This window comes from Neopsephotus bourkii, unplaced genomic scaffold (genome assembly GCF_033783945.1).
Source record: "Neopsephotus bourkii isolate Nb327-2 ecotype Australia unplaced genomic scaffold, CSIRO-AGI_Nbou_v1 NB_107, whole genome shotgun sequence".
Classification (NCBI taxonomy): Eukaryota; Metazoa; Chordata; class Aves; order Psittaciformes; family Psittacidae; genus Neopsephotus; species Neopsephotus bourkii.
In genome coordinates this window covers 8,790,134-8,816,111 of record NW_026900624.1, presented here as the reverse complement: position 1 = coordinate 8,816,111, position 25,978 = coordinate 8,790,134, and the positions used below count along the sequence as shown (strand labels likewise).

General features: G+C 39.6%; 1 protein-coding gene across 5 annotated transcripts in view; it reads right to left on the bottom strand.

Annotated features, from left to right (window-relative positions):
• The window catches only part of ITPR2 (inositol 1,4,5-trisphosphate receptor type 2), a 257,303-nt gene that overhangs the window by 113,627 nt on the left and 117,698 nt on the right, over positions 1-25,978 (bottom strand). For all 5 annotated transcript variants that reach the window (XM_061359821.1, XM_061359829.1, XM_061359798.1 and 2 more), the window contains 8 exons: positions 25,364-25,564; positions 21,112-21,363; positions 19,353-19,478; positions 14,270-14,398; positions 13,583-13,703; positions 3,951-4,141; positions 3,008-3,150; positions 148-256 (listed from right to left, as the gene is read on the bottom strand). In XM_061359821.1, the coding sequence (XP_061215805.1) occupies positions 148-256; positions 3,008-3,150; positions 3,951-4,141; positions 13,583-13,703; positions 14,270-14,398; positions 19,353-19,478; positions 21,112-21,363; positions 25,364-25,564 (1,272 nt within the window). The remainder of the gene's footprint in view (positions 1-147; positions 257-3,007; positions 3,151-3,950; positions 4,142-13,582; positions 13,704-14,269; positions 14,399-19,352; positions 19,479-21,111; positions 21,364-25,363; positions 25,565-25,978) is intronic.

Below are 25,978 nucleotides of genomic sequence, written 5' to 3'. Positions count from 1 at the left end.
TACCTTACCATGTTGTTCCTAAGACACCGCACTATCTTTAAAACATGTACAAAATTGAAATCATGCCAGATGTTGTTACTGTCGTAGACCCAACATTTTAATGCCATGCTATTAGTTCTATATTTAATATTAAAATTGTAGCAGTACCTCTTCCGCAAAGTTAGTTTTCTTGTCAAGCATTTCTCGTAATGTCTGAAGAATTTTAATGCAGAGCTTTTCTTCTTTCTCCATTAGCTTCTTTGTGTGATTAATCAACCTTAAAGTAAAATATTAAACCTTAAAGAGCATTGCATATTGTTGCTAAGCTGTACTACAATTTCTTTATGCAAAAGTTGCCTGTCACTATATTTTTTCATCAAGGAAAGGAAATAAAAGTAGACAAAAGATAACGTAATTAAAAAGGAAACAGGTGGTGTGAGTTTTCTGTATCAATGTGCTTATGTTACTGCCCATGCAGAAGGTAGAATTCTACATCCATTTTTTATGTGTGCTCACAAATTAAAGTCTAAACGTGCTAGTTCATCATTTCTTTAAGGGAAACTTATTTTAACCTTTAAAAGTAACCAATATTCACCATGCATCTTGCAAACTTTACAAGCCACAACTTTTATACCTTCCACTTCTATCATCATTATAATATATTTATTATATAATTAGCAAATGGCATCTAACCAAAAGGATCCTTCAAAACCTTACATGGAAGCGTTCAGAAATGCAGACATTCAGATGAAACAACAAATTGTTTACATTTGCACAACAACTTTACAAGACTGTTTCAAGCCAGAAAACAATGTACATTTCTGACTCCAACTACAACTGTGATGGAAATTTGGGTTTTAGTCAGCTTAAGCCAATACGGGTTGAAGGAGGTGATCCTGCCCCTCTATTCTGCTCTCATGAGCCCTCACTTGCAGTATTGTGTACAGTTCTGGTATCCTCACAACATAAGAAGGACACAGAACTGTTGGAACAAGTCCAGAGGAGGACCATGAGTATGATCATGGCGCTGGAGTACCTCCCATATGAAGACAGGCTGAAAAAGTTGGGGCTGTTCAGCCTGGAGAAGAGAAGGCTGCATGGAGACCTCATAGAAGTATCTGAAGGGGGCCTATAGGGATGCTGAGGAGGGACTCTTCATTAGGAACTGTGGTTTTAGGACAAGGGGTAATGGGTTAAAATTTAAACAGGGGAAGCTTAGATTAGATATAAGAAAGAAGTTCTTTACTGTGAGGGTGGTGAGGCACTGGAATGGGTTGCTCCGGGAAGTTGTGAATGCTCCATCCCTGACAGTGTTCAAGGCCGGCCTAGACAGAGCCTTGGGTGGCATGGTTTACTGTGAGGTGTCCCTGCCCATGGCAGGGGGGTTGGAACATGATGATCTTAAGGTCCTTTCCAACCCTAACTCTTCTATGGCTCTAGGATCCTAATACCAGAAGCAGCCTTTCTATCTCTGTACAGAGCAGGTCCTTGCACTGGTGGGGAAACTCTTGTGAATACAGAAGAGGGAAAAAAATCTGGAGGCCCTGGACAGCTTTTTTTTCCTTCAGTACCACTTCTGGCTTATGGTGGATAGGACAGGATTGATAAAATTATGCCTTAGGATTAGCATGCAGCAAAGGCACTGTGGTCACTGATCTACACTGAAAGATGGCATCATTAATGGCCCTAAATCATAGTCACCAAAAACAAGGTCAGGGGGGCTGACACTGCATCATCTAGAGCAGCTCTCCATAACACAATAGAACTGATTATATTTAGATCACTGCTAAATTAGAATCATGGAATCATTTAGGTTAGAGAAGACCTTTCAGATCATTGAGTCTAACCATAAACCTAAGGCTGCCAAGTCCAACACTAAACCATGTCCCTAAGTGCCACATCTACATGTATTTTAAATACCCACAGCAATTACTGTGCTAATGCCATCCTGGGCTCAGTGGAGACACTATGTAGGACTGTCATTTCTACCAATTTTGTGAGCGACGAATCCAAAACAATGCAGCTCTCGGACCTGCAGTACTAACAATATTTTTAAAGAAATAATCTCAGGATTTCTGCATAGCTCTGCAAAGCATTCCTTTGCCATGGAAGTTAATTAAGTATAACAGAAAACTGTTTATTGCATTACATGGGCCATGTCCAACGGTCCTAGACTTGATTTGATGCTGACTTTGAACAAGAGTTTGGACAGAGGGTGTAGGATGGATTAAGCTCAAAATTCAGTTTCATTTTTCCAAACTTATAAAGTGTATTGTTATAACACTATCTCTGCAGAATACACAAAAACCCAGAGAATCAGGAGAGCTGCCAAATGCATTTGTTTCCCCTACATTACCTCTGTTTAAATTATAGTTTCCTCAAGGGTGGGGAGGGCATCGCACTTGAGGACTAATAAAAAAATTGCAAGACTCTATTCCTATCCGCAGACTGCAAATAACACAATCTAATAATTCAAGACTAGCTAGGGGTGCCAGTTAAATTTATTTTTAAAAGAGCTGTTGGCAGTTTAAAATAAAAATAAATATTTTTTTCTGTGAAAATAAAACAAAACAACCAAACAGAAGGAAAACACAGACAAACAAACAAACACCAAAACCCAACAAAACCCCCTAGCCCTGAGCATCTCAGCTCATTATGAATTACTGAAAATTCTACCATGGAAAGTCTAAGTTTCTGCTGTAGAGTTGGAGAAACTTAATAGCAAAAGTAGCCCAGAAAGAAAACAGAAGTAGGTTGAGCCTGCCACAATTTTAACAAGCTACCAACATCCCATTTCTAGGCAGACAAGGTAAGCAATCTTCCCTTCCACTCCTCTCCAGACTTCTAAGCTGCCAAGAAACAAACAAAAACATGCAGCAAAAGACCTCAGCTTAAGCTTTCAGTATGAGCATAGATACCTACATGCTTGAGTCACTGTTGAAAGTTAGAGGTAAGTGCTGTTGAAGATTTTAATCCCCTGCCACCTTTTCCAAAGGAGCAAAAAGAGGCCTCTCCTTACACCACTTACTTGGACATGAAAGCCCCACATCTTATTCTGGCATCACTCCCCTCAGGAAAAAGAAGTTCTGGGCTGTGCAGCACATCAACCAGCACCGAGAATTCAGCTTGCATCATGGGAGTGAACTGCTGCTCCAAGGAGGACACTACGTCCTGGGGAAGAAAGAAGAATGACATTCATAACATTCATAACTACAAGAAAATAGAATATCACGGCTGTGGAGTTGCACAATACTGTGTGATGGGCTATTTGACCTGCTTCTCATAGCTGCAAGAGCTCTGTTAACCCAACTGACAATAAAGCAACCTCAAGCCCTTCTTCACACCACTGTTCCAGCAGGGCAAGGGGAAGAAGGTGCCCATTACTATCTACCTTGCTGCTGTCTTTCAAATTTCTCCTCTGCTCACAAAACACTTGGCAATAGTCAGGTTTCCAACAGTGTGCTGGAAAAACACTGCATCTCATGCATGATGTATCACCTGAGGTATAGCTTCCTTGACGTTTAGGGCTCCTTCATTTGTCTGGGTTTTCAAACTACCTCCCTAGTTCATAAAATCCTGATGTTTAACCACTACATGCACAAGGGAATCTTCATCTTACAGGCAGTCCCCAGTGACACAAACCTGACATAATAGTTCCTAAAATCTCCAGTACCTCCTCTGCAACCAAAACAGGACATGTGACCATGAAAAGGCAGAAAGGAGACTTCTCTGCAGATCACTTTAAAGAACATACTTCCTACACCTCTCTACTGACTTCTGCAGGAGCTGAACTCAGAGCATATTGGCTTCACTTTTAACAGACACTAGTGAAAAGGTGAGCCTTCTGCTTTCCCCACCTAGAAATGGTCACTAAAAATGCAATGAGCCTATCTCTGGTGTTTCACATACTGGCATGTATTAGATAAATGCACTGCTACAACTACTGCCCAGACAATTGGCTATTTTTGTACCTGTAGTTTTTCTATGATATTCCTGTAATCCCAGGCAGGCCCACCAAGAGCTTCCTTAAAACGAGGTCCACTGCGGGCTGACATTCTCCACCCCATGGCTGCCCTCTGCACCATGTTAGAGTGACTCTTCATGAACAAGGTGTTGACCTGGCTGTCCAGATCCACTGGAATTGCAATCCCACGGTTCTTTGCTTTAATAAGAGAAAAAAAAAAAAAAAAAGAAAAAGAAAAAATTTACAGTGGCAAACCTTTTAAAATAGGATAAAGATCATGGCTTGCAAAATACTGATACTCTTGAAGTTAAGGGGCAGGAGGATCTCACATCAACAGGTTTGAAAATAAGGATCAAAACCATAAGCCGGTAGAAATCAGCAGTAATCTAGTTAAAGAAAGCAAGCTGAATCACTTTAAATGAGGCGAGGATCATTTCCAGTACACATTTTCATAGGTACAGGCATTTATTTTTAAAAACAGAATTATTTTTTTTACTAACTTTAAAATTAAATCAGATCCAGGGATTGTAGTGTGTAACAAAAAGAATACGCATTATTATTTCAACAGCCAGTTTTCCTCTCTTCAGAAGTAAATTCAGAAATTATTCTTTCTAGTGGACTTATGCACATTTAGCCAACTTATCCCAAGTGCTCTTTGTTCTTTTCTGTGTATTTCTCTTGAGAAGACCTTGAGAGACCAAGTGCATACAAATTAAATCTGAAAAAGATTGTCTCTTCTCTCCCTTCAGTTTCCTGTACAGCCAGCGTTGTTCAACCACGGTGTTCCTGGATGCCGCTGCAATGCAATCGATAGTTCATAAACTTGTGGTAGTTTAACTGGTAGACAAAATTAACCAATAGTTTAAAAAATGTGCTTTTTTTAAGGGGCAGGAAGTGACAATAGAAAATATCAGAGAAAAAAAAAAGCCCTGAGGGAAGACTTGCACAAATTCTTACAGGGCATCTGCTATTAAATTACTATGGAATCCTGAACTGTTGTTTGAAAAGGAAGCCTGAAAAACAATGCTGGGAGGTATCTGCCCTCTCCTTCATTAAAATCTTTGTGTTAGCTGCATCTCTCCATTCCACTAGAGATCAGAGTGACTTTTTTCTGTGGCTCAGCATGACTCATCTGAATTCAACAAATAAACACAAGTTCAATGCAGCAGTATCTCTGTGTGAAAGATTAGGCTACATTCCAGTGATTAAGCTTTGTATTCTACGTAATTTCACCTAATTTCCATGGCACAGTTTATGTTTAAGAAAAACTTAGAAGCAGAATAGCGAAGAGGTTTTAGTTCATTTCTAATAATGACTAATAATATTTTTTTTAGTTTTCACTATTGAAACAAAGTGAAATTTTAAAAAAGCCTTATTACATATTACATACCCGTATTACAGTTCTGCACATTCTTCTGAGGCATTTCCCCACCATTCTGCACTAACATGCACACCTTCCACATTAAAGGAATGCACCAAAAATATTTCAACCCTCCCTCCCAGTTCTTAAAACATATGCAACTCTAAGTCCTGAACTTCTGAAGTCAACAGATGCCCTTCTTTCCTAAACAGCCTATGCATCAAACCCCACAGGAGTACATGCAAGCAGAGGCAGGCATACACCTCTGATGAATGAAGGCTCATGTGCTGCCAAGCACAGCGAGTCACAGATCGCAGGCAGAAACTCTCTCTTCCCCAAAATACTATACTGTAATGGTAGCATTTATCATAAACCCAAATTTGGCTGTGACACCTCAATCCCCAACCTCACAGACTACAGAAAGTGTGCTCTGTCACACAAGTCCTCATCCCTGTAACGGCTGCTGCAGGTGCAGGACACGCCTCTCTCTTCCCCCTTCAAGGGCATATCCTGATGCAGGACCAGGGCCTTCTTTTGCAGAGTAGGCTGTTCAGCCAGGATGGAAGAGAGATCTCTTATTCTATTTCTGGTAGGCACTTTCCCTTAAAGAGTTTGCTATAGGGAATTTAAAAAGTTGTTAGGTCAAGATGGGAAGACACATTTCCCCACAGCCGCATAAGAATCACCAGATGTACAGCAGTTTCCACACTGCAATTTACTTTTCCTTTCCACTCTCTATTTGTTTTGAAGGCAAAGTTCCTGATTATCATAAGGAAAATACCATGTATGGCTGGCCATTATTTCTAATGATTGTTTTCCTGTATAATTTGACTGGGTTTTCAAAACACATTTTCCCTGTTGCTGCTTACTTTAATACAGAAGTCCATTAAAGTTCTGCCATTGTGGGTAGGCTGCTGCAGCCTATAAATCCAATTTATTGTGTCCTAGTGTCAATCACTGGAATGTTATTGGACAATTCTCACTTCTCAATTAAGTGGTATATATGCAGAACCCTGATATATCCAAGGATAAATTTAGCAATGGGGAGCATGCTGTTCAGAGGAAAACCCAGACTTCTGCAGCCCTATAGATGCCATTTGAAGTTAACAACTTCCATCAGCATCTGAGGAGCAGTCAAGGACTATGACTGTTCAAAGAGTTGAAGCTAATTAAAACTATCACAAAGACAGACAGAGAGGAAAAAAGAAACAAAAACAAAACTCCTTTGTTTTGAACAGTTCTTATATGTATAATTCCATTTGTAATTAAGATTTGTATTGGTTGTCAAAGGGCACAGTTGAAGTCTAAGCTATAAACAAAGCCTTTGTCTTCTTACTTCTTTGCAGCTTGTAGAAAGTTTATCTTTCATTTGTTTCACATTTCATTATTTAAAACAACATGAAACATATTTTTACATTTTGGAAAGCTGATGAACAAATGTGAACATAAATATTTATTTTTAATTTAGGTGTTCTCAGTTGCTTTCAACTTCAAAATGTGTCAATCTCCCTTAAAGTATGAGCATAAAATATTGAAAAGTATGCTTATTTTTGTTCCACTTAGAAATACTTTTGGACAACACACAAACTTGCAAAGTAGTGTTAGAGCTGGCAGACAAAGGAGCCAGGAGGGGGTAAAATTCTGTCTTTCATCTGACTAGCAAACTTTGGGAAAAGTGTGCTACATGGCTGTATGCAAACTGGTACCATAGGTATCAAGCAGGAAAGTGCATCGGCAGCTTTCCTCTCTTTTACTGTTTAAACTATGAAAATGTATTCTGAGATCGGAACTCAGAAGAAATCAGCAATATTAATGTTGAGAATTGAGTAGCTAAAAATGAAAGCACTCTCTATGAGCAAGCTAGACTCCACTGAAGTCCCCAGAGCACAGTCCAACTGCTAACAAAAGGGCTGAAATAGGCTGAGATGTATTTTGTTGAATTACCTGTATCTCTAAGGTCCCTTCCAACCCAAACCATTCTATGATTCTGTGGTACTAAATTGATCCTAAGACTTGGTTGGGAGTATTGTGGCAGTTACTCAGCAAGCATTCTTGAAATAGGTCCATTTGCTTCCAATTTTTATGCTTCTGTGAAAAGAACTACTGCTGATGCACTGGATACACACACAACCATCCAGCACAGAGTAGAACATAACTGTGACCTAGCTGAATTTGTGACACTGTTGCTTACCATTTCCACGGGTACCGTTTGCTTTCTTCCCTTGCCTCAACTGGGGCTACTGCTGATGGCATCATTGTGAGCAGCAGATTGAGAGATTATCGTGCAAAGGACTTCCCAGAAAATCACACTTCTTCTGACACTAATAACACTAATAGTCCTACTGCTAAGGCTTTCCAGGAGGTAGCTACCACCTGTAATTTTCTTCAAAGCTCATTATTCAGAGAAATCTACTTTCCCATAAGGAAGCTCACAGTTCTCCTTGATATTCCCACCTAGTGCTGCCTAATTTAAAATTTCTCTTCAATAGCTTTTGTAGTATATACAACATACAACAGTATTTAACAGTTTCACAGCTATTTAGTACACTTTGCACTAACCTAATAAAGCCTTCTTTGCAGGTTTTCTGGGGGACATGCAAGCATTTCACCCCTTAAAGCACCTCAAAGAGGCATGTGACAGGCAGTGTGGGTCATGAAAAAGCCACAGCTTTACCTGATTGTGAAGCTTTTACTCTCCTTGTTGTTTACACCCCTCTGGTTGTTGCAGACAGCTATATCATCTTCTCCCACACTTCCCAGTTGTCACTTAATGGAGCGATGCATATTTAGTTCAATTAATTTTGTTCCATAAATCAGTCCCTCCAGCTCCTTAATCATTTACTGACTGCTTAACAAATGCATTTGGATGGAGAGACACTAATGCTAGCAACAGCAAGACTTTTTAAGGGAAATAAAAGCTTTGTGTAGACAGACAAAGGCTGCCAATCTTGTACCCTTCACTTGGATGTTTTTCCCCCAACAGAAAATCTATGCTAAAATATTTATCAGTCTGTAAAAAGATCATCATTGAATTTTTCTTGCAATTAGGGAAACACAAACAGTTAAAATAGAATAAAATATGTGCTTCATCTGAAATGTATTCTTGCTGTCAAAAAAGTAACAACAGGATAATTATTTTATTTGAACTAAAAATTGAAAATGAAGGTCTAGCTTTTTATAAAATGGAAAAAAGATTTTAAAACTCAAATGGGAAGTGAAATAAAGCATTTTCAGGACTGAAAAATTGTTGTAGGAAAGTTCATCTCTATAGATATTAAAATATGCACAATAATTCCAAAGAAGCAGTAAAATGTAACCTAGATTTTATGTTTAATGTTTCCTGTTTGTAATTTGTCAGGGAAAATAAAAGGGCTTTAGAGTACATAAAAGCATGGTCAGGAAGAACCACAGGAGATTTTTTTGGATTCTGTACAAAGGGGTATTGGTGAGCTGAAAGTGGGGCATAAATACTCAGCTAGAAAGGACTTCACTACTCCTTCAGACCATCTGCTGTCTGCCACACACAACCCAAGTTCTATAACTGTATCGTGTCCCATTTAAAGTGAAGCTAGCTTTCCTGCCATCTCCCCTCCCTTCATTTGCTCTTGGCCTGTTGACCAATGACATCTTTCCAAAGTAAAACCTTGGTTTACAATCTAAATTTACGTAGATGATTTGCAACCTAGCATAATTTACATAGAGTTGTTCTTGGATCTCTGGCCCTTAGTTTAAAAGTCACTTCTTTGTGACTATTAAAGAGCAACAACACAGGCATTTGTTTTGTTAGGTGAAACGTGGGGTTCCCATGGTCTCTTCTTGTAACGTAGTTCTTTCTTCAACCATCGCAGTAGTACTTCCTCTGTACCTGTTCCAGTGTTGAATGTATGAAATAACAGTCTTACAGGAATCACCTCCAATTTTGTAGAACGGAAGCAAGGATTCTCCTGTTGCTTCTCCCACACAGTATCCTAGAGTATAATCTGATAATGACTAACATAATTTGGATTCCTAACAGACTTTTTTAAAGGGTCTGCCAAGAGAAATGGTCTAACAAAATGCAGGTTCCTATCTGTCACTATTGACTCATATGGGAAATTCCAATTATTTCATTATTGGTGGCAACAGCAGAGCCATACACATACTACATCCTTGGGATGCACACAGAGTACCAGAGGGAAGATGCAATTTGCAAAAACATAAGGGTGAAAGCTAATGAATACTACAGAAACAAGAGCATAATACAATGAGATTCGCCCTTGTGACAGAAAACTGGTGCTTGGGGGTGGAGATACAAGAATTACTACTTAACTAAGAAGCAAATATAGTTCTTTGCATGGTCCTGAAGGACTGGTAAGTCCTGGGAGAAAGACCATGCTCCAATATAACTGAAGATAATGATCCAGATCTTTAGTTGTGAGGACAGATGATATTCCCCAGTTTTACCATATGTAAAGACAATACATGGTTGAAGGTTTAAAATGCAAACTTTGAGACTGGCCTCCCCACTTCTCAATCTTGCAAGGACTATAAAATGTGGGAATTGAAAAACCTTTGATAATGAATTAATTTGAAATGAATTGAACTGTTAACACATCTTAGTTCCTCTGCTTTCACAAAGATTGGGAACCTTTTAAACATTTTTCATTTGTAGCTATTTTACCACTGAGATGGAAGCTGTTTGGATCATTCATTTTTTGGACCATCTTTTCAAGCAAAAGCTCCATCCTATGTAATAATAAATAAAAAGCAAAAATGACATATGCATAATGTGTTCCTTTTCGTTACTGTGATAATCTGCTTCATAAATCCATACGAACAAGACACATTAATATACATACTATTTTGTAAATGTTTCTATTCATGCCAAGTAGTCACACATTTACTGGGCAATAGAAACCTAACGTACATTTGTGTCTGTGTGTTCCAAATCTCTTGAAGCCACAGAGGAGTCTGCTGAAGAGCAGCAAGCCTCTATGCTTCTTGCTGAACTGGAGGCAGGCAACTGCCTGGAGACAAAGCAGTGAAGCTTGAAAAGCTTATACAGTTTTTCCCTAGTGGTCAAGCGGAGTTGAAGTACCAGGGTTATAAGAAATTAGCTTCTGTAACATATCCTTTTGTTGACCTGGAAGATAATGCACATTCCTACATTGCTCAAAAGAAGACAGATGTAATGATCTTAAGCTCTTGAGGCAACACTTACATCCACCTGCCAGCAACAAATTAGTAAGTACTGAGAATGTATGTTGCTTAAACTTGCCCTGAAGTGGGTCTCTTAAAACTATATTATTATAGGTATCTTTGATATCTGGGGAAATCTGTGTACGATCTTGGCTCTTCCTGAGATTCATTTCTAAATCCAGGGCTACAATACACATGCACACACACACACACAAAAAAAAAATCATATTTGTTCTTTTAACTCTATACTACATTTATTTTCCATTAAAAGTCTTTGGTTTCTGCTGTAAATCTGCCCGATACTGTATTTCTCTGATACACGCAAAATCTTTCTAGAGGATTTTTTTAAACCCTGCTGTGAAACATGAAGGCCCTAACATTAAAGCTGTCAGACTCTCAAGTGAAAACAAAATAAAACCAAAAAAGGCAGAAGGGTGCTTACAGATGACTAGCCAAAATCTAAACCTAGTCCACAGAAACAGCCAGCAAAAGAAGCAAAAACAGGCTGCCTTGTTTGTGCTATGGAAGAAACCTCTGTCTTCTCAAAGAGAAACACCCCAAAGAGAAAGGCACAGGGCAAGCTCTATAATCACAAAAAGGCCTTGGTTTTAAAAGCCTCTGGTACCCCCAGGCTGGGGCAGGTTTTCCAAAGCTCTCAGCAGAGCAGAGCAGGCCTACTCAATTAGCCCAGGTAAGACACATTTGGCACTATGCCTGAGAATACTGAGAGTCACCGGTGGTTAACATTTCCACTAGCCAGCCACACTTCCACACAGGGGGGTGTGTTAAAAACTCTGCTTCCACATCTTCTCCAGCTGACTTGCTCTTTGGGGAAGCTCCCCTCATCTGTTCACTTATACTCCCTTTCTGCACTGTCAAAATAAAGCACTAAGTAAAACTGCAAGGCAATTTGCTAACACAACACGATACAATTTCACCATGCTCAATGTTGGTATCAGTGATGAATCCTTAAACAGTTATTATGATATGGACAAGGAAGTCTGCCATGTGCATGCTAACCCGTGCTTTTTGAAGGTCTGCCAGCCCATGGCATCCCCAGATGATGTCATGCCTTCTTGCCCTGCTGCCACTGCAGACAAGTCCCGAACGAGGACCTGAGGTGATGCCCTTCACTGGCAGCTCAGCTCCACTCTGCCATGCTGTAAATCTGACCAAGTGTGGCTGGGGTCTCATGGGTAGGAAGCCACAGTATTAAGAAGGTTGGACCCATAGGACAGCACAAAAGCATACTTACAAAAACAAAAATCCCACCAACTGTAAACAATCTCCCTAGAACAGAAAAAGGAATGAAAGAAAAGACTAAAGAGAAGGTAGAAATTATATTCATCAAATAGGGAAAAAAGTCACATACCTGAAGAAAATTCCAGACATCAGCCATGCCTTGCATTCAGGTTTTCCCCTTGGCTCTCTCGAGAACAAGGGACACACAGAAGACTCCTACCAAAGACCACCAGCACTTTCACATGCTGGTGCACCTGGCTGAGAAGCTGGATCTGCCAGCCCTTTACGGTGACCCATGCTTTCCCCCTGAGGCTGCACTGGGGACAAGTTCAGCTTGGCTGTCTCAGCACTATGCTCAAGAGTCTCCAAATGCCCTCATTTCAGTGAGATAACACAGTGACCACTCTGAGCTAGAATTTGATTTTGTGTAGCTCTGTAGAAATGGAAGACTCCAAACTGTCTAAAAGCAGAAACAGGGAATGCTCAGTCTCCAATATACTCTCACTTGCCCTACTTCTTCCCCCTTTCCCTAGACCCTCAAAGAAAATAATTTGTTGATGACTCTTCCTAGAACTGCCAAGGAAGAGCAGGAATGCAAGTGTTAAACATACAAACAAGCATTTGTAGAGGTAGACATTTTTTGAGGCTGCAGTAGTTGTAGGGTAAAGGAAACGTCTTCAGCTTCCAAAGTTTTCTTGCTAAATGGATCCATAGTTAAATAATTTGCTCAACAAATGAAACAATTAAAGATTTCTAAGTTTTTAGGTAACCACTTATTCCCATTCACTCAAGAAGTTAATGAGATATTTTGGCTAAATTATTAAATGATACTCCTGTAAAGCTATTATGAAATCTAAATTGAAAGTTGACTCTTACAATGCCACAGATACTGCAGCTAAAGGACCCTCTCATATTGTTTTAGCATTGTTTATTAAAACTTTATTAAAATTGCATCAACAATAAAATTTAGGCAGTTTCTATATAACTCTGCCTCTACTCAGTTTTCATTCACACTGAGCAGAACCTTTTTCTGCAAGTAATCAGAATCACTTTTAGGAACTATATTGAATACTACCTTTTTTCTGTCATGGCAGAAGACTTTAAAATTGCATTCACAGAAATTTCATTTAAGAATGAACTTTTGTCAGTCTTAGCTGTGGACTGCTGAAGAATCTTTTTTATTTTAGGATAGGAAGTTTTAAATTTTTCACTCTAACATGGTATTTGAGTTTATTTGGAAGCACGTAAGTTGTGAGCTGCTCTGAGGACCATATCTGGTCCTGGTGCCAGTGCAAGGCAATACTCCCCTGACAAGGCTGACTGTATCAGTAGTAAATGCATGGACTGATGGTGAAGAGTAAGCTATGGAGTGGCACAGTTGTGATTTCCATCCCCAACTCCCTGACAGGGCAAAACCTAAACAAGCCCAGTGTTGCGACTGACAATAACGGATACATCTCCCAGAAACAGAGGGGAAAAATGATGGGTGTTCTTCAATGCACGACTGCTATGCATCACTGCTTACAACAGCTTGTGCAAATGTAGCCCAGCATGACTAGAAATGCCCAGGTTTTCTCATAGCTTAGGTTCTGGTCTAATATTGTAACTTGCTAGAGGTAAAGTTCAACCATCACTCACTTATCAAACCCATCTCTCTGACCTACAGGTTTCAGTTAACAATCCTATTTGATGGGACAGATTTGAATGTATTATAAAAGGAGGAAGAATTAAGCCTCAGAAGGTAGGATTTCTGAAATCAACATTGTCACAATTGCAGTCAAATTAAAACCTGTCCAACCTCAAGTAAGTCTGATCTTAAAACACAGAGAACAATAACGAAAGTAAAACCTGGCACCTACCCACTTCAGCCAAAGTCTTGATACATGACTCCACTGAGGCTTTCTGCGTTGGGTTTGGCCAAGTACAATTGTAAATTCTAAAAGCAGACTGCAGCAGCTGAATAAAAACAGGCTGGTGTGTCTGAAAACAAAAAGGTAAACACAGAATTTTACCCTTTAGAATCTCCTCACAACTACCCTTGGGTTTGACACAACATAAACCACAGGCAAGGGGGTTTTAGCTTTTAGACTCAGGTTACAATTCCATTAAATTATCTTTGCTCTTTAGGACTGGAGGGAAGAGAAATCAATGCTGCACCTCCAAAAAAAGCAAATCATGCAGTTTTTCCTGAGATTGTCACTGATACCAAGCAAATACAGTACAATGCAGAAGGATGCAGGAGTCTTCCCAGTTCTCAGGTATGTGTCCCTTTTATCATAGGACATGACATTTTTGTCATACAAAGATAGACCATTATACTGCAAGGATACCCCCCTCCAATGAATTCACAAGAGCCAGGAGTGACCATATTGAGCTGTCTACCGGTTCAGAACTGCAAGTGATTTTAAGAGTAAGCATTTAAAGAGGAATTAAGCTGCTAGAGAAATTAAAGAAGGATGCAAACATACAGCATTCCTATCTGGATAGCAGATCATATCTCCTTAACAGTCTAAATTAAGATCTTTATCTGTGTCTCTTTTGCTTACCTGGAGGCTGGTGCTGTTATCTGAAAATGGCGAATTGAAGAAGCCACTCACAATGTTCATTACAGGCTCAGTGACATATTTCTCTAGAGATATGTCTGCATGTTTACGATCTGTGGTTGTGTTACAAACCTACAGGGAAGAAGGAGGAAACAATAAGATTTAGTTCTTTCAAATAAGCAAGCTTTATTATTTTGTAATTTTTACAACACATGTTAATATTTCTTCTTAATATGAAGCAAAATGATTTTTGCACAAAAAAGCCTATCAGAGATAACTATCTTAGAGTTCAGGCTGTATTTGTGATAACTTATCTTTCTTCTTGGAGGTCCACATTGTCTTTTGAATACCCTTCTGTTCTGAACTAGCTCTTTCTGGTTCGCTGTCTATGCTTTCCCACACCATGAAAAAATGATCCCCCTAAATCAGCATAGCGCATGCCACTTACACATTTAGACAGATTTGGGAAGAAAAGGGGCTTTTCCTCCCATTGTGGGCTGCTTGGAAGAGGCCTTAGAGACAGATGAGACATAAAACCCTTAAGTTAGAAAGATTTCATGTAACATTTAACTCCTCTCTACAAATTAATCACCACAAATGGGTGGCAAAGGTGAAGCTCATTTGCAGGAAAAATGTTAAAAAAAGAGGGAATTAAAGGAAATGGCATAGTCTATACTAACAGCCTTTAGAATTGTAAACTGTAGGACAGGCAGCATTACTTAGGAAAGCCACATGGGGAAAATACAAAAAAAAACTAAAAGCAATGAAAGAAGAAAATGGATGGTGTTGGGACAACTCTGGAGCACAAAACAATGATTAAATGGTGGGAAGATATGGGAAGATTTGTACAAAAGATTTCCTGAAGACGCCCTTTGGTACAACACTAAAAGTTTGCTGCTGCATAAAGATGTTGTGCTTAAAGACAGGGAAAACATACTGGGGTGGATAGCATCCTTCAGTGTTTCTTTTATTCTTTTTAACATTTGTGGGCATGCATAGAGAGTCATGTTTACTTTGCAGTCAGGTTAAACAGCACTAAAAAGAGTCTACAGGGAGCTAAACATGGTGAAGAAAAGCAAGACTGAACAAATAAGAAGTACTATGGTCATACTACCTCTTCAACAGCCTTTAAATAAGCAAACCTATTCATGTTTAACAAGAAATTAAAGCTGTTCTCTCACCTATGCAAGCCACAGGCTACTGTAATGTTCTAGAGAATCTATGCAAAAGCAGAATTTATTTTGTATATAGACTTCTGGGGTAGCCTTCTCATTACATTTAACACACAATCACAAGTCTGAGTGGTTCACACTTAGCATTATGTCAATTTATGGATGGGGATCTGAAGTCCAGAGAACCTGAATGAATCACTTAAGGTCACAGAGAAAAGTTAGTGACAGAAGCAGAAAGATAATCCACAGCACCTGAATCTCTCACACATGCTCTCTAATTACACACTGCCACTGTCACACTTGGACACTACCAGACAGCAATTTCACCAGACATGTTTTAAGGAAGGTTACTGACATGACATCCAGAAGCACCCATGTTCAGGAGAAGACACAGGAACACAAAAGCATTTTGACTAGAACACACAAGCACTGTCAGATGGTAGGCAGAGGAATAACCAAAGATAACTTGAGACCTAGAGAAATGAGGCATCTTGAGGAGCTTTGCTTGTCTGCTTTTCTAAAATGTGTCAGATAAACAAGTCATGCCCCCTCGTAGTGCATTTTTTATCACCCAGGAAAGGAAAGATTTTGGTCAGAGAAGCAACAGTGGCTAGACTGAAATAGCAGACTTCAGCCCTTCAGTTTTGTGAAAAGCGTGACACCAGTACATCCAGTGCTCATGGAGGTTGCATGAAAAAAAAAGTAAATTAAAAAAAACATAGAACTAAGAAGCTCTTTAAGTTCTTCTGCTTTTAATTAATCTACATGCCAGTTCTGGCTGGAATCAGTAGCTCTGAGGCTCAGCACTTGTGATCCCAATGGGAAGACAGGAAGCTGTGCAGTGCTAGCACGGTGAATTCAGAAATAGCCAAAACTAAATTCCAGAACACTTTTAAGCTTTCCTCTTTGCTTGCCTAAAAAGCAGAGCCATATGTGGGGATGCCACCCTGCTCCAACATCAGTCTGAAAAATTCCCAGCGCAGATGGAATTCAGAAATCCTTTCATTTGTTCTTATCCCTCTGCCCTTTGGGGACTGAAAGATGTTTCCCTGTGGAAGAAAAACCCTGAAATGCATGAAATGGAGATGAGGATTGAGAAAGCAATGTTAAAAAAAAACAACCCTTAAGAGGCTTTGGGACTGAAACTCACATGAATAATACTTCAAAAATTCTGCAGAGAAAGCCAGGATGACTTTACAGCTGTCAGATCCTGGCTCTTGCTTTAATCCTGCTCAGACTACAGCTGCTGATTTACAGACCAGGCCACACACAGGAAAGGGAAGCCTTTCCTTCAGCAGCACCCACTTTGCTTAGTGCAATGCTTTAAGGCACACACAGGAGAAAGTAGGTTGGCAGAAACTGTAGAAAGAGGGTGTCTTTGAAAGCGCGACTGCTTTTGGCAAACTGAATTTATACATGAATCCGCCTCATGCCTGATTTGCAATGTATCACATTGTTGAAAAAGCATGACAGTTGGGGACTAAATATTTCCTTCCTCAATCCAGAAAGAGATTTAAAAAAATTGTTACTTTTTATTTTATTTTTTTTATTAAGACAGGAAGGTATCCAACCTGAGGATAACACTCCCGTCTTTCACCTTAGTGCTCTCTAATAACAGTCTCAAAGCTCACAAACTCACCCACTGACAAGCATTTGTAGCAGCTGAAAGAAAAGCATTTCCCCTTCCCCCATGCAAAAGCATCGCTTTTAGCTCAGTGGAACACAGAGGATCAAAGGGCTCTTTTTCTAAATGCTTTGAAAGCTATTGTAACACCTTTCAGGAGGCTGACGGCATTCTAGCTGTCCTGATAGCTACATAAGGCTGATGTATTTATAACACCCAGGCTGTGCCTGGGCCCCAGAAAACCAAACCTGAACAAATATACCAAATAACCTGGAAGATATGGCTACCCAGAGGGACCTGGCTGAAGATCATGACAGGCCAGAGCACTTCTGGCATCCTCTTTTAGTTCTTTCAGCCATTAACCAAGAAATTAGAAGAACTAATTAGGCATCTTCCCTCAGGGCTTTGTAGAAGAGCAAAATAAACCTTCATTTTGCCATTCAGTGCCAACAGCACATGCACACAAAACCCAGCATTAATAATAGACTTGCTCTTCACCTCTGAAGACCTGGGGTCAAATGTCTCTTATGACAAGGGTATATGAAAACAAGTTTAGTGGTCACTAGAATCAGGACAACTCCGCATCATTTAGGCACAAGCAGTTTGTCTTCAGGCACATGAAAGAAACTGTGAACAGAGCTCTCTTTCTACATGCCTGCTTCTAGCCTAAGGGCAAATAAAATTGGTCACGTTCAAGGGCTTAGGGAGAGTAGTCTGTTTGGAGAGTCAGGGCCAGGACACATCAGGAAACGGAAACCCAGAAAAGGGAAATAAACAGGAGAAAATACTTCTCAGGGTAAAATCAGCAAGATTAAAAAGGAGAATCCCCCTCCAAAGAGATTTCTGATCTTAGTTTCCAATGGGCTTGGTTTGTCCAGGTCTTTCACTGTAGACCACAACCACAGAGACAAGACAAACAGCAGGAAAACAGGGTTTGTAAAGGTCTCATTATTGCTGAAAATGGCTGCCACCAAAAAAATGAGAGCACAGACATTCCTCTCTTACCCCAACTATGTATAAGATTTCTGTTTCATAGAGAGTGAACAGGTCGCAGTGCCTATCATACAGTGTAAGTTTTTCCACTGATTCCTTTTTTGTCCATAATGCATGGTATTTTCTCCCAAAAGGTTTCAAAGAAACAGTTTTGTGGCATGCTATTACTTTGGGATAAATGTCCTCTGCAGGACTCAGTTGATATTATTTTACCTTTTTTTTCTTTATTTCAACAAAATGAAGAACACAAGGAGTGAGAACTTAAGGATTATAAAATGTGGTGGGTCGTGGACTGGGAAAAGACAGACATACACTATGACAACATGCTATGCTCTGTAACATCTCCAAAATACCGACCAGCATCAAGGATCAGATACAGCCTACCAGCCATGAAAAACCTGTGGTTCTCCTTGAGCAGAAAGAGCAACTCCATTAGCTGGCATTAATGCTCTTAGAAGAAGCATTAACCTCCTATAAAAGGATATGTAATGTAAGCTGCAATCATTATGTCACACTAGCTTCCTTTCATGGCTCTACTATTGTATTTTATCCTTCTGGAAGGCATAAGATTTCCCTTGCTTTCTGCCTCCAAAATACAAGGGAATGGAAGCGTAACTCACCTTCTGATTGAAACTTCATTCAAGAAATACTGACACCATGAAGCTCACTAGGGTCCACAGGAGTTGAATGCCTATGGTACCAACTGTGCCGTGTCACCTTGCAGCCTATAGTTTATACACGAACGGGCACTCTGAAAGACCACAGCTCTACACCTGCCTTACTCATCAGCAGTGAGAATGTATTGATAGTATAATGAGAGACAAAAACAGGCCAAAGTTAAAGAAGGAACATTAGCCAAAGAACTTCTTGATCCCTGATCCTCTGTGTACTAACAGAGTAAAGCAAGAAGATTACAGATATGGTGTTTTTACTTTCAGTCACCACCATAATGACTAGTCACATATGCTCCCAGAAGACATACAGACTCCCAACCCTGTGCATACAACCATTTTGTTTTTCTGGAAGAGAAAAGAGCATGTGTTCCAAGATGCCCTTTAAGAAAGAGAAAACTGATAGCAATTTGCGGATTAAATGATGATAAATAACATTGAAATGACCATTTGTTAAAAGAAACCCCACTAAATACACAAAAATGAAACACCCACACCTATTGTACTGCTAACTTTAACGAAAAGTAGTTCATAAAATAAAAGAAGTTCACACAAAAAAGTTATTGCCAGTTCAGCTGACACCCACGACTATACCATAATATTTTTTAACATCTCATGAAGCTTACCCTTGCCATATCAACAAGGAAGTTCTCAAATAATTTCCAAATATGGTTACTGGCATAGATTTCTTTCATTTCCACTTCAGTGTCCACATAACAGTGGTTAACAAAATTAACATATGCAATTTTCACCTGCAGGAAGAGCAAAAACACAGAGAATATGAAATGGAACAGTAAAACTCATCGACATGATGTTTCCTATCTGCAAAAATACTGAGCAATAAAGGTAATCCTTCAAGTACTAACACTAATACCAGTAACAATGTGTACATTCAATTTGAAAGATACAAGGAGAAGCACAGCAGCAAATACATTAGTGTACCTACTGAAAGAACACATGATGAAAAACACAAGTTTTTGCAAACATGCTTACTCTAACAACAACCTTCCCCCCCTCCCCCCAACAAACCCATAATAAATCTGACATTTAAATGATATTAAAGACTGCAAGGGCCTGGCTCCAAAGCCAGGAGCTGTCAAAATGCAGGACACCCCTGCATTTGTTGGTTGATTGCTGTGGGTTGATGCCTTGTGACAGGCTTGCCAAATATATATATAAAACTGTTTAGCATTAGAGCTACAATCCCTATATTCCCACAATCCTAATGCAGTGCTCATATTCAGGATGGGTGTCATCATCATGGCTTGACTTCGCGAACGAAGATTTGGAAAGGGCTTTACACACGCTACACCAGGATGGGTGTAACTCGGATCTAAATGGGAGAGAAAGGCTATGCAGTGCTGGGACTGCAGCAATAGCAGCACAAGGCTTAGCAGAGAAATGCAGCCTCACTCCTCTCCTGCATTATAAATCTGCATGTGCACATCATAAAAATAAATATCCAGTGCCTGAAATGTATGAATTAAATATAAACATACACAGATAGACTGAAAATTTCACATCACAGTCAAAGGAAAGGACACAGTTGCATGGGTTTAATGCAATCAGGAGAAAACCCATGTCAGGCTTTTAGGTTTAATTTGTTTGAGCTTTTATTAATTAGCATCTGCTGAAAGTAATGCTAGAAGGAACTTCTGAGCAAAGCAAACATTTTTCTTTTCAAGAAAAGACTCAGTTGATCACAATGGGATTTTTCATGGAGTCTTTACTCCTGCAGGCCCCAGTTCTGTTGATATGAGCCACATTTTTCCACCAGATAGCCTGCAGAAATCTGACTGATACACAGGGCCTGAGCAAGCTCCCTGCACAGCCTCTAAAAAGATTTCTGTTGATTACGTCCGGTTTGGTGCAAACAAACACCCCACTTCTGATGAGCATGAGATATCACATTCCCACTGAGGATGACCGGCAGCAGCTGCAGAATTGGGCCTCAATATACAGTGAATGAAAACATTCGCTGGACTGCAAATGAACTTAATAAAATGAGAATTCACCTAAAACTCCCGCTGACTTCAGCATGGGCAGTGTTACCCATCATTTCCAACAAATTCAGGCAGTGGCAAAACGGTGGCTTGACAAACCACTTGGCTGAGTCTTCCTGACTACAGCTAGACGTTACCAGGGCAATAGACTCTGACAGTGGCTGGACAAACCCAGGACGACAAAACAAGGTGTCTGCCCTGAAAAGCTGACAATCAATGCATGAGGGACAAGGAGCTTTCTGTTTATTCACCTTAACAAGCACCACCTGTTTGCAGCCTGTTTCCTGTGCAAATATTCAACCTGTCAGTATATTAGAAGCAACAAAATATATTCTGAGTTCATAGAAATGACAAGTTTGCTTCCTCATTCAATGAATCTTACCTCAGGTATGCAGTCATCATGGGTCACTACTCTCACTATATCATCCAGTGGCAGGAGTGAATTGCACTTGATCTCTGTGTATACGTTTTTTCCTTCCGTACAAGCTGCTAGTAATTCCACTAGAGTGACGTGATATGCTAAGGGTCCACTCTCATCTGCTCGATCTCGCTCTGAACACATCATTTGGAGTAGGACTGGAAATGATGCTCTGTCATTGTAGAATATCAACACATCTTCACCGCCATTTATCAGCTGAGAAAGATAATCCCAAACTTTTAAGCACCCTGTATTTGCAGTCATTTTGGACTCAGTGATCTTAAAGGCCTTTTCCAACCTTAATCATTCTATGATTTTCTCGATTTCTTATTTTGTTCTACCTTTAAGTATACAAAAGTCTATCTAGCTAAAACAAAAATAATCCAGTGTTACTCTGATGTGATTTACCAAATGTACATGTCAAAAAAATATCCAAAGCAAACTTCTCTTATCTACATAACTGCAAATCTGGAATAACTCACCAAGCAACAAGCTAATGCAAGGCAAATTTGAAGTTTAATTTCTGTGTAGCTCTGTGTTTACCTAAGACAGTATGCCATCCTTATTATTCCTACTATCTCAATGTTTGTTTGAAGGTAATTAATTACTCTCACCTCCTATTGTGAGGCCAGGATGCGTTATTATCCCTGCTTTACAGATAGGGACTTGAGGTGCTGAGAGATTAAATGCTCTGTGCTACCTGACACAAAAAGCCTGTGGCTCACCCAGAATTTAACCAGCCTTTTCTGTGCCCTTGCTCAGCGTGGGAAACAAAGAACGATTCTTCCCAAGCAATGCAAATTTCACAGATGGGCCTTGCCATTGTCAGTGTCATGCCAGCACTTCCATTTAACAGAAAACTGGTGTATGTGATAAATATTTGATTTTGCTGCAAGTGCCTTGCTGATCTCAGGAGGATCCAGAGTGGAGGTGGATGCTGGCAGCCCATCTCAGCAGATCTCACAGAGAAGGTGTGCTCTAACCCTGTTCTGAACCACCCATACACTGAATATACCTACTGCCAGTGCTGCTCTGTGAGCTGGAGTGGAGCTGGGACGGGAAAGTAGTTCTGTCTTCTCTCCATCACTTTCCTTTTAAGCATAATGCACACTCAATGTGGGTGAAAATAAGATCCCATAAACCCTTCCTGGTAAAGAATACACCTTGGCAGCACAAACAGCCATACGTATTTTGTGAGTAACGCACTTGACATATCCAAGTCTGTATGTGACATGAAATCCTAGGCTACTGAATTCAAGGGCAGAAATAAAGGCTAGTCGAAATGGGAAACCAGCAAGAGCAGGAATGAAAATTAGTCTCCCACAATGAAAAGTCAAGAAACATTTCATTACATTTTCCAGGGTTTCAACATTTCAAATTTTGAATGTACAAACTCTGTGGTTGTGTTCTCCCTTTTTCTGCACATTTTGACATTGACAATTGGATGGGCTGAATTGTGAATTCAGTCTTTCCTGCAATTCCTATTTCTCATTTATCTTTAGGTTTCTAAAATGTTTCTACTCTTGACTTTTCAAAACAGACATTTTCTGGACAACCCACAGTACAGAAAAATAGGTTTTAAAGGGACAAGTGCTTGGGAATGATGAAGGAGACAGCACAAGGACCCATATACCATTAATCTCATTGCCCTCAGTGCCAAAAACATGTATCAAGTCAAACTGACCCCTCGTCCTTTCATGTACCTATTGCTGATGTATGAGGAGGAAATACCAGGAGAGAATGAATGTGAAACACAATCCTACATGGCATGGTTGCTACATATTGACTGTGAGGAACCACAGACTGAAGCAGATGATGTTGCATCAGTACAAGAAGAGCTAAGGGGGACAAGGTAACAATCATAAATGCAAGGACAGAAGATGGTGTCGTCCTCTTTCCCCAAGTTATTAACTTTTAAACGTGATTTACAAAGGAAATTGTAAATCCCAATTGACCCAAGCAGAGAAAACAATGTCCCTTTAAAAGCAGAAAAGCAAAACAAATATCCAACATCAGTCAAAGTTCTCACTGAGCCTCACGAGCTCAGTAATAGGGGGTAAAACCAAAAACCCAGAACAATCCAAAAACCCAGCAGCATTTTCTTCCATTAAAGTATATTTTCAACAAGACCTTTATGGAAGTATAATGAAGGTTGGTCAGTGTTGCAGCAGCTGTTGATGCTCTGCGATGTATCTCTCCAGAATATATAGATAATAGAAAACTCCGCTGCCACATTGATCTATTTCAAAAGTAAATTCTGCTTTCCCTTTTGTAATAATGTTTGCACTGATAGGCAGCATTCCTCCAGGAACCTCAAAGCATGCTTGTAATGAGAAAAAGTGGCCTAAGGAACCTTTCAGGTTGGTAAACATCATTACCAGCACTCTACAGACACTGGGACCAAGGATATGAGAACAAGTGAATAAGCCAGATTGGAAATGTTCAATGTATTTTATGAAAGTACTCTTTGGCAATGGTGCTCCTTCATCTGTATGCACTTTCTAAAACATGTAAATATGATCAGTTTATCCCTTGCCCTTAGTAAACAGGAATAACCTACAATATACTTCCTGTAGGTAAAACAAAACACAGTAGTTGAGACAGGTTTTACACTCATACTCTGTCTTGTCTTGTGGTAAATTGTTTACATGTCCCATCTGGAGGCATAAAAGAAGGTACACCTCTTGTTTAAGGTCACAAAGGACATCTCAGTTGTCTACTGAGAAACCGTCCTGATTCCATGTCAAGATCCAACCATTTGGCTACACTGTCCCCTTTATGTTGGATTGCTGTTTAAGTGCCATTCCAATTTCCCTGTTAGCACTCTTTTCTAACAAATCTTAATTACCTGTAATCTCCTACATATTTTTAAAGCAGATCACCATCTTACCTTCTTTCATCATAACAAGGGTGCTCCCTGCCCCCAGCAAATTCCTGCAGACCTTGTGATGTAATTGCCACATCCAAGTTCATTTCAATTTTCATCAAGCAGTCAGCTTAGAAATGTATTATGACAATTTATCTTTGTGCTATTATAGGTCAGTAACAAAATGTATTGAAACTGAGAAAAATCTAAAAATCTTGATTGATGAGAAAGTAAAAACCTACAAGAAGCTGTGGTGGAAGGGGGAAAATCTAAAAGCACAAAGGCATAGGAACTGTTTGAATTATGTAAATCAAAGACTTGTAATTGATATTGCATGTTCAAACGCTTCAGTCAAATTGAAAAGGTTGAGGTAGATTCCATTAAAGGTTACCTATGTAGGCTGAAGCTTTATTTTCTTAATTAGAAGTTTTTCCTCTTTGTTGCTGTGGAACAAAATTCCAGCAGAGTTTGGTTTTGTTCCTGCCACAACCAGAGTTTCTCTCTGTTTCCTTTGTGAATAAACACGAAAAAAACACAAGAAACTAAACAAAAAGTAAAGAAAAGTGTTCCCTGGACTCTGATCCTATCTGGACTTTTCACCATATTCAATTTTACCCACTTCTTAATCTCCTTGAACTGCTACCAGAATTACAGTTAAACGCATGAGTGTCTGCAAGTTGAAGACTTCATTTATCATGCACGCTATATATAAAATCCAAATTGCAAAGACATCAATGAGGTATTTTCCCAGCAACTTCATTGGCATAAAGATTCATCCACAAACCACTCTGTGGAACTTACTGGGTCAGACTCCGAAACTAGCTAAGCTTTAACTAGCTAGAATAGCTCTACTGACCCTCACAGAAACACTGGAACAAAAGAAACAAAACAGAAACTAGTACATAGAATTTTTACATGATTATGTGCTAAAAAGATGGTCTGTAACACTATTTAGACAAATCCATAGAGGTAAGAGCCTCTTGTATGGCAAAGCCATGACACAATATGGCAAGTTTGGTGCATAGATGGTATCCTAAATTACAGTACAGGAAGATGAAGGTTTATGTAACTCTGAGATTTCCATGCTACATCATCTACAAATAGACATCTCTGTATCACCATGCTAACACTCATGTTTTCTTTCTAGTAGTTATACAGATGGCCTTACAAAATTAGATTAAGCTCCAAAAAATGTCTGCTAAAATATTCATTATTTGTGATACCGCTTAAAATTCTGAAGCGATGATGCCATTATATCCCATTGGTATCAAGAGCAGAAAAAGCAGCCTCAAAATACTAGTGTGTTAAAAAGACATCCACTAGTGATTAACATATGAACCCTTCACTTACCTCTGTCATTACCATGTCCTGGCATTTTTTCACGTATTTGCCATCTGCTTTCACAATGGTCTGCAGGAAACGCAAGTACTCCACATGACGGCCGTGGGTCTCAATGCAGTGTACAAAGTGCTGCACCACTCTTTCACTAATTTCATTACACAGAAGGTAATTATTCATGAAGATGTGCCTCATGGTTTCAGCTTCCAGGAGCTGAACAGATTAAAATCAAAACAGCCTTATAAGAAGAGCAGATTTGTTTGGAGATTGAAAGATTCACAGGATTCTAGACTAGAGAAAGGCACATTGGTGAAGACAAAATGCAGTAATCCCATGTGCATCAGCCCAGGAATTAAGCAGTGACCTCAGGGCCTAGCTTTCATTTATGATGGGATTTCACCACACTTTTTTATGAGTATAAATGAGTCCTAAAGTGGACCTTTTTGTGCCCTAACAAAATCTGTGCCCATTTGGAAGGTGAAGGCATGCATATACACACATGACACTGCTTGAGCACTCTATAGGGACTTAAGTATGCAAGACATCTGAGACCACATTCATCCCACTCATCATCAAACTTCTCATTGAGGCAACCCAGAAAGATGATTAGCTACCTCTAGCTCCCTC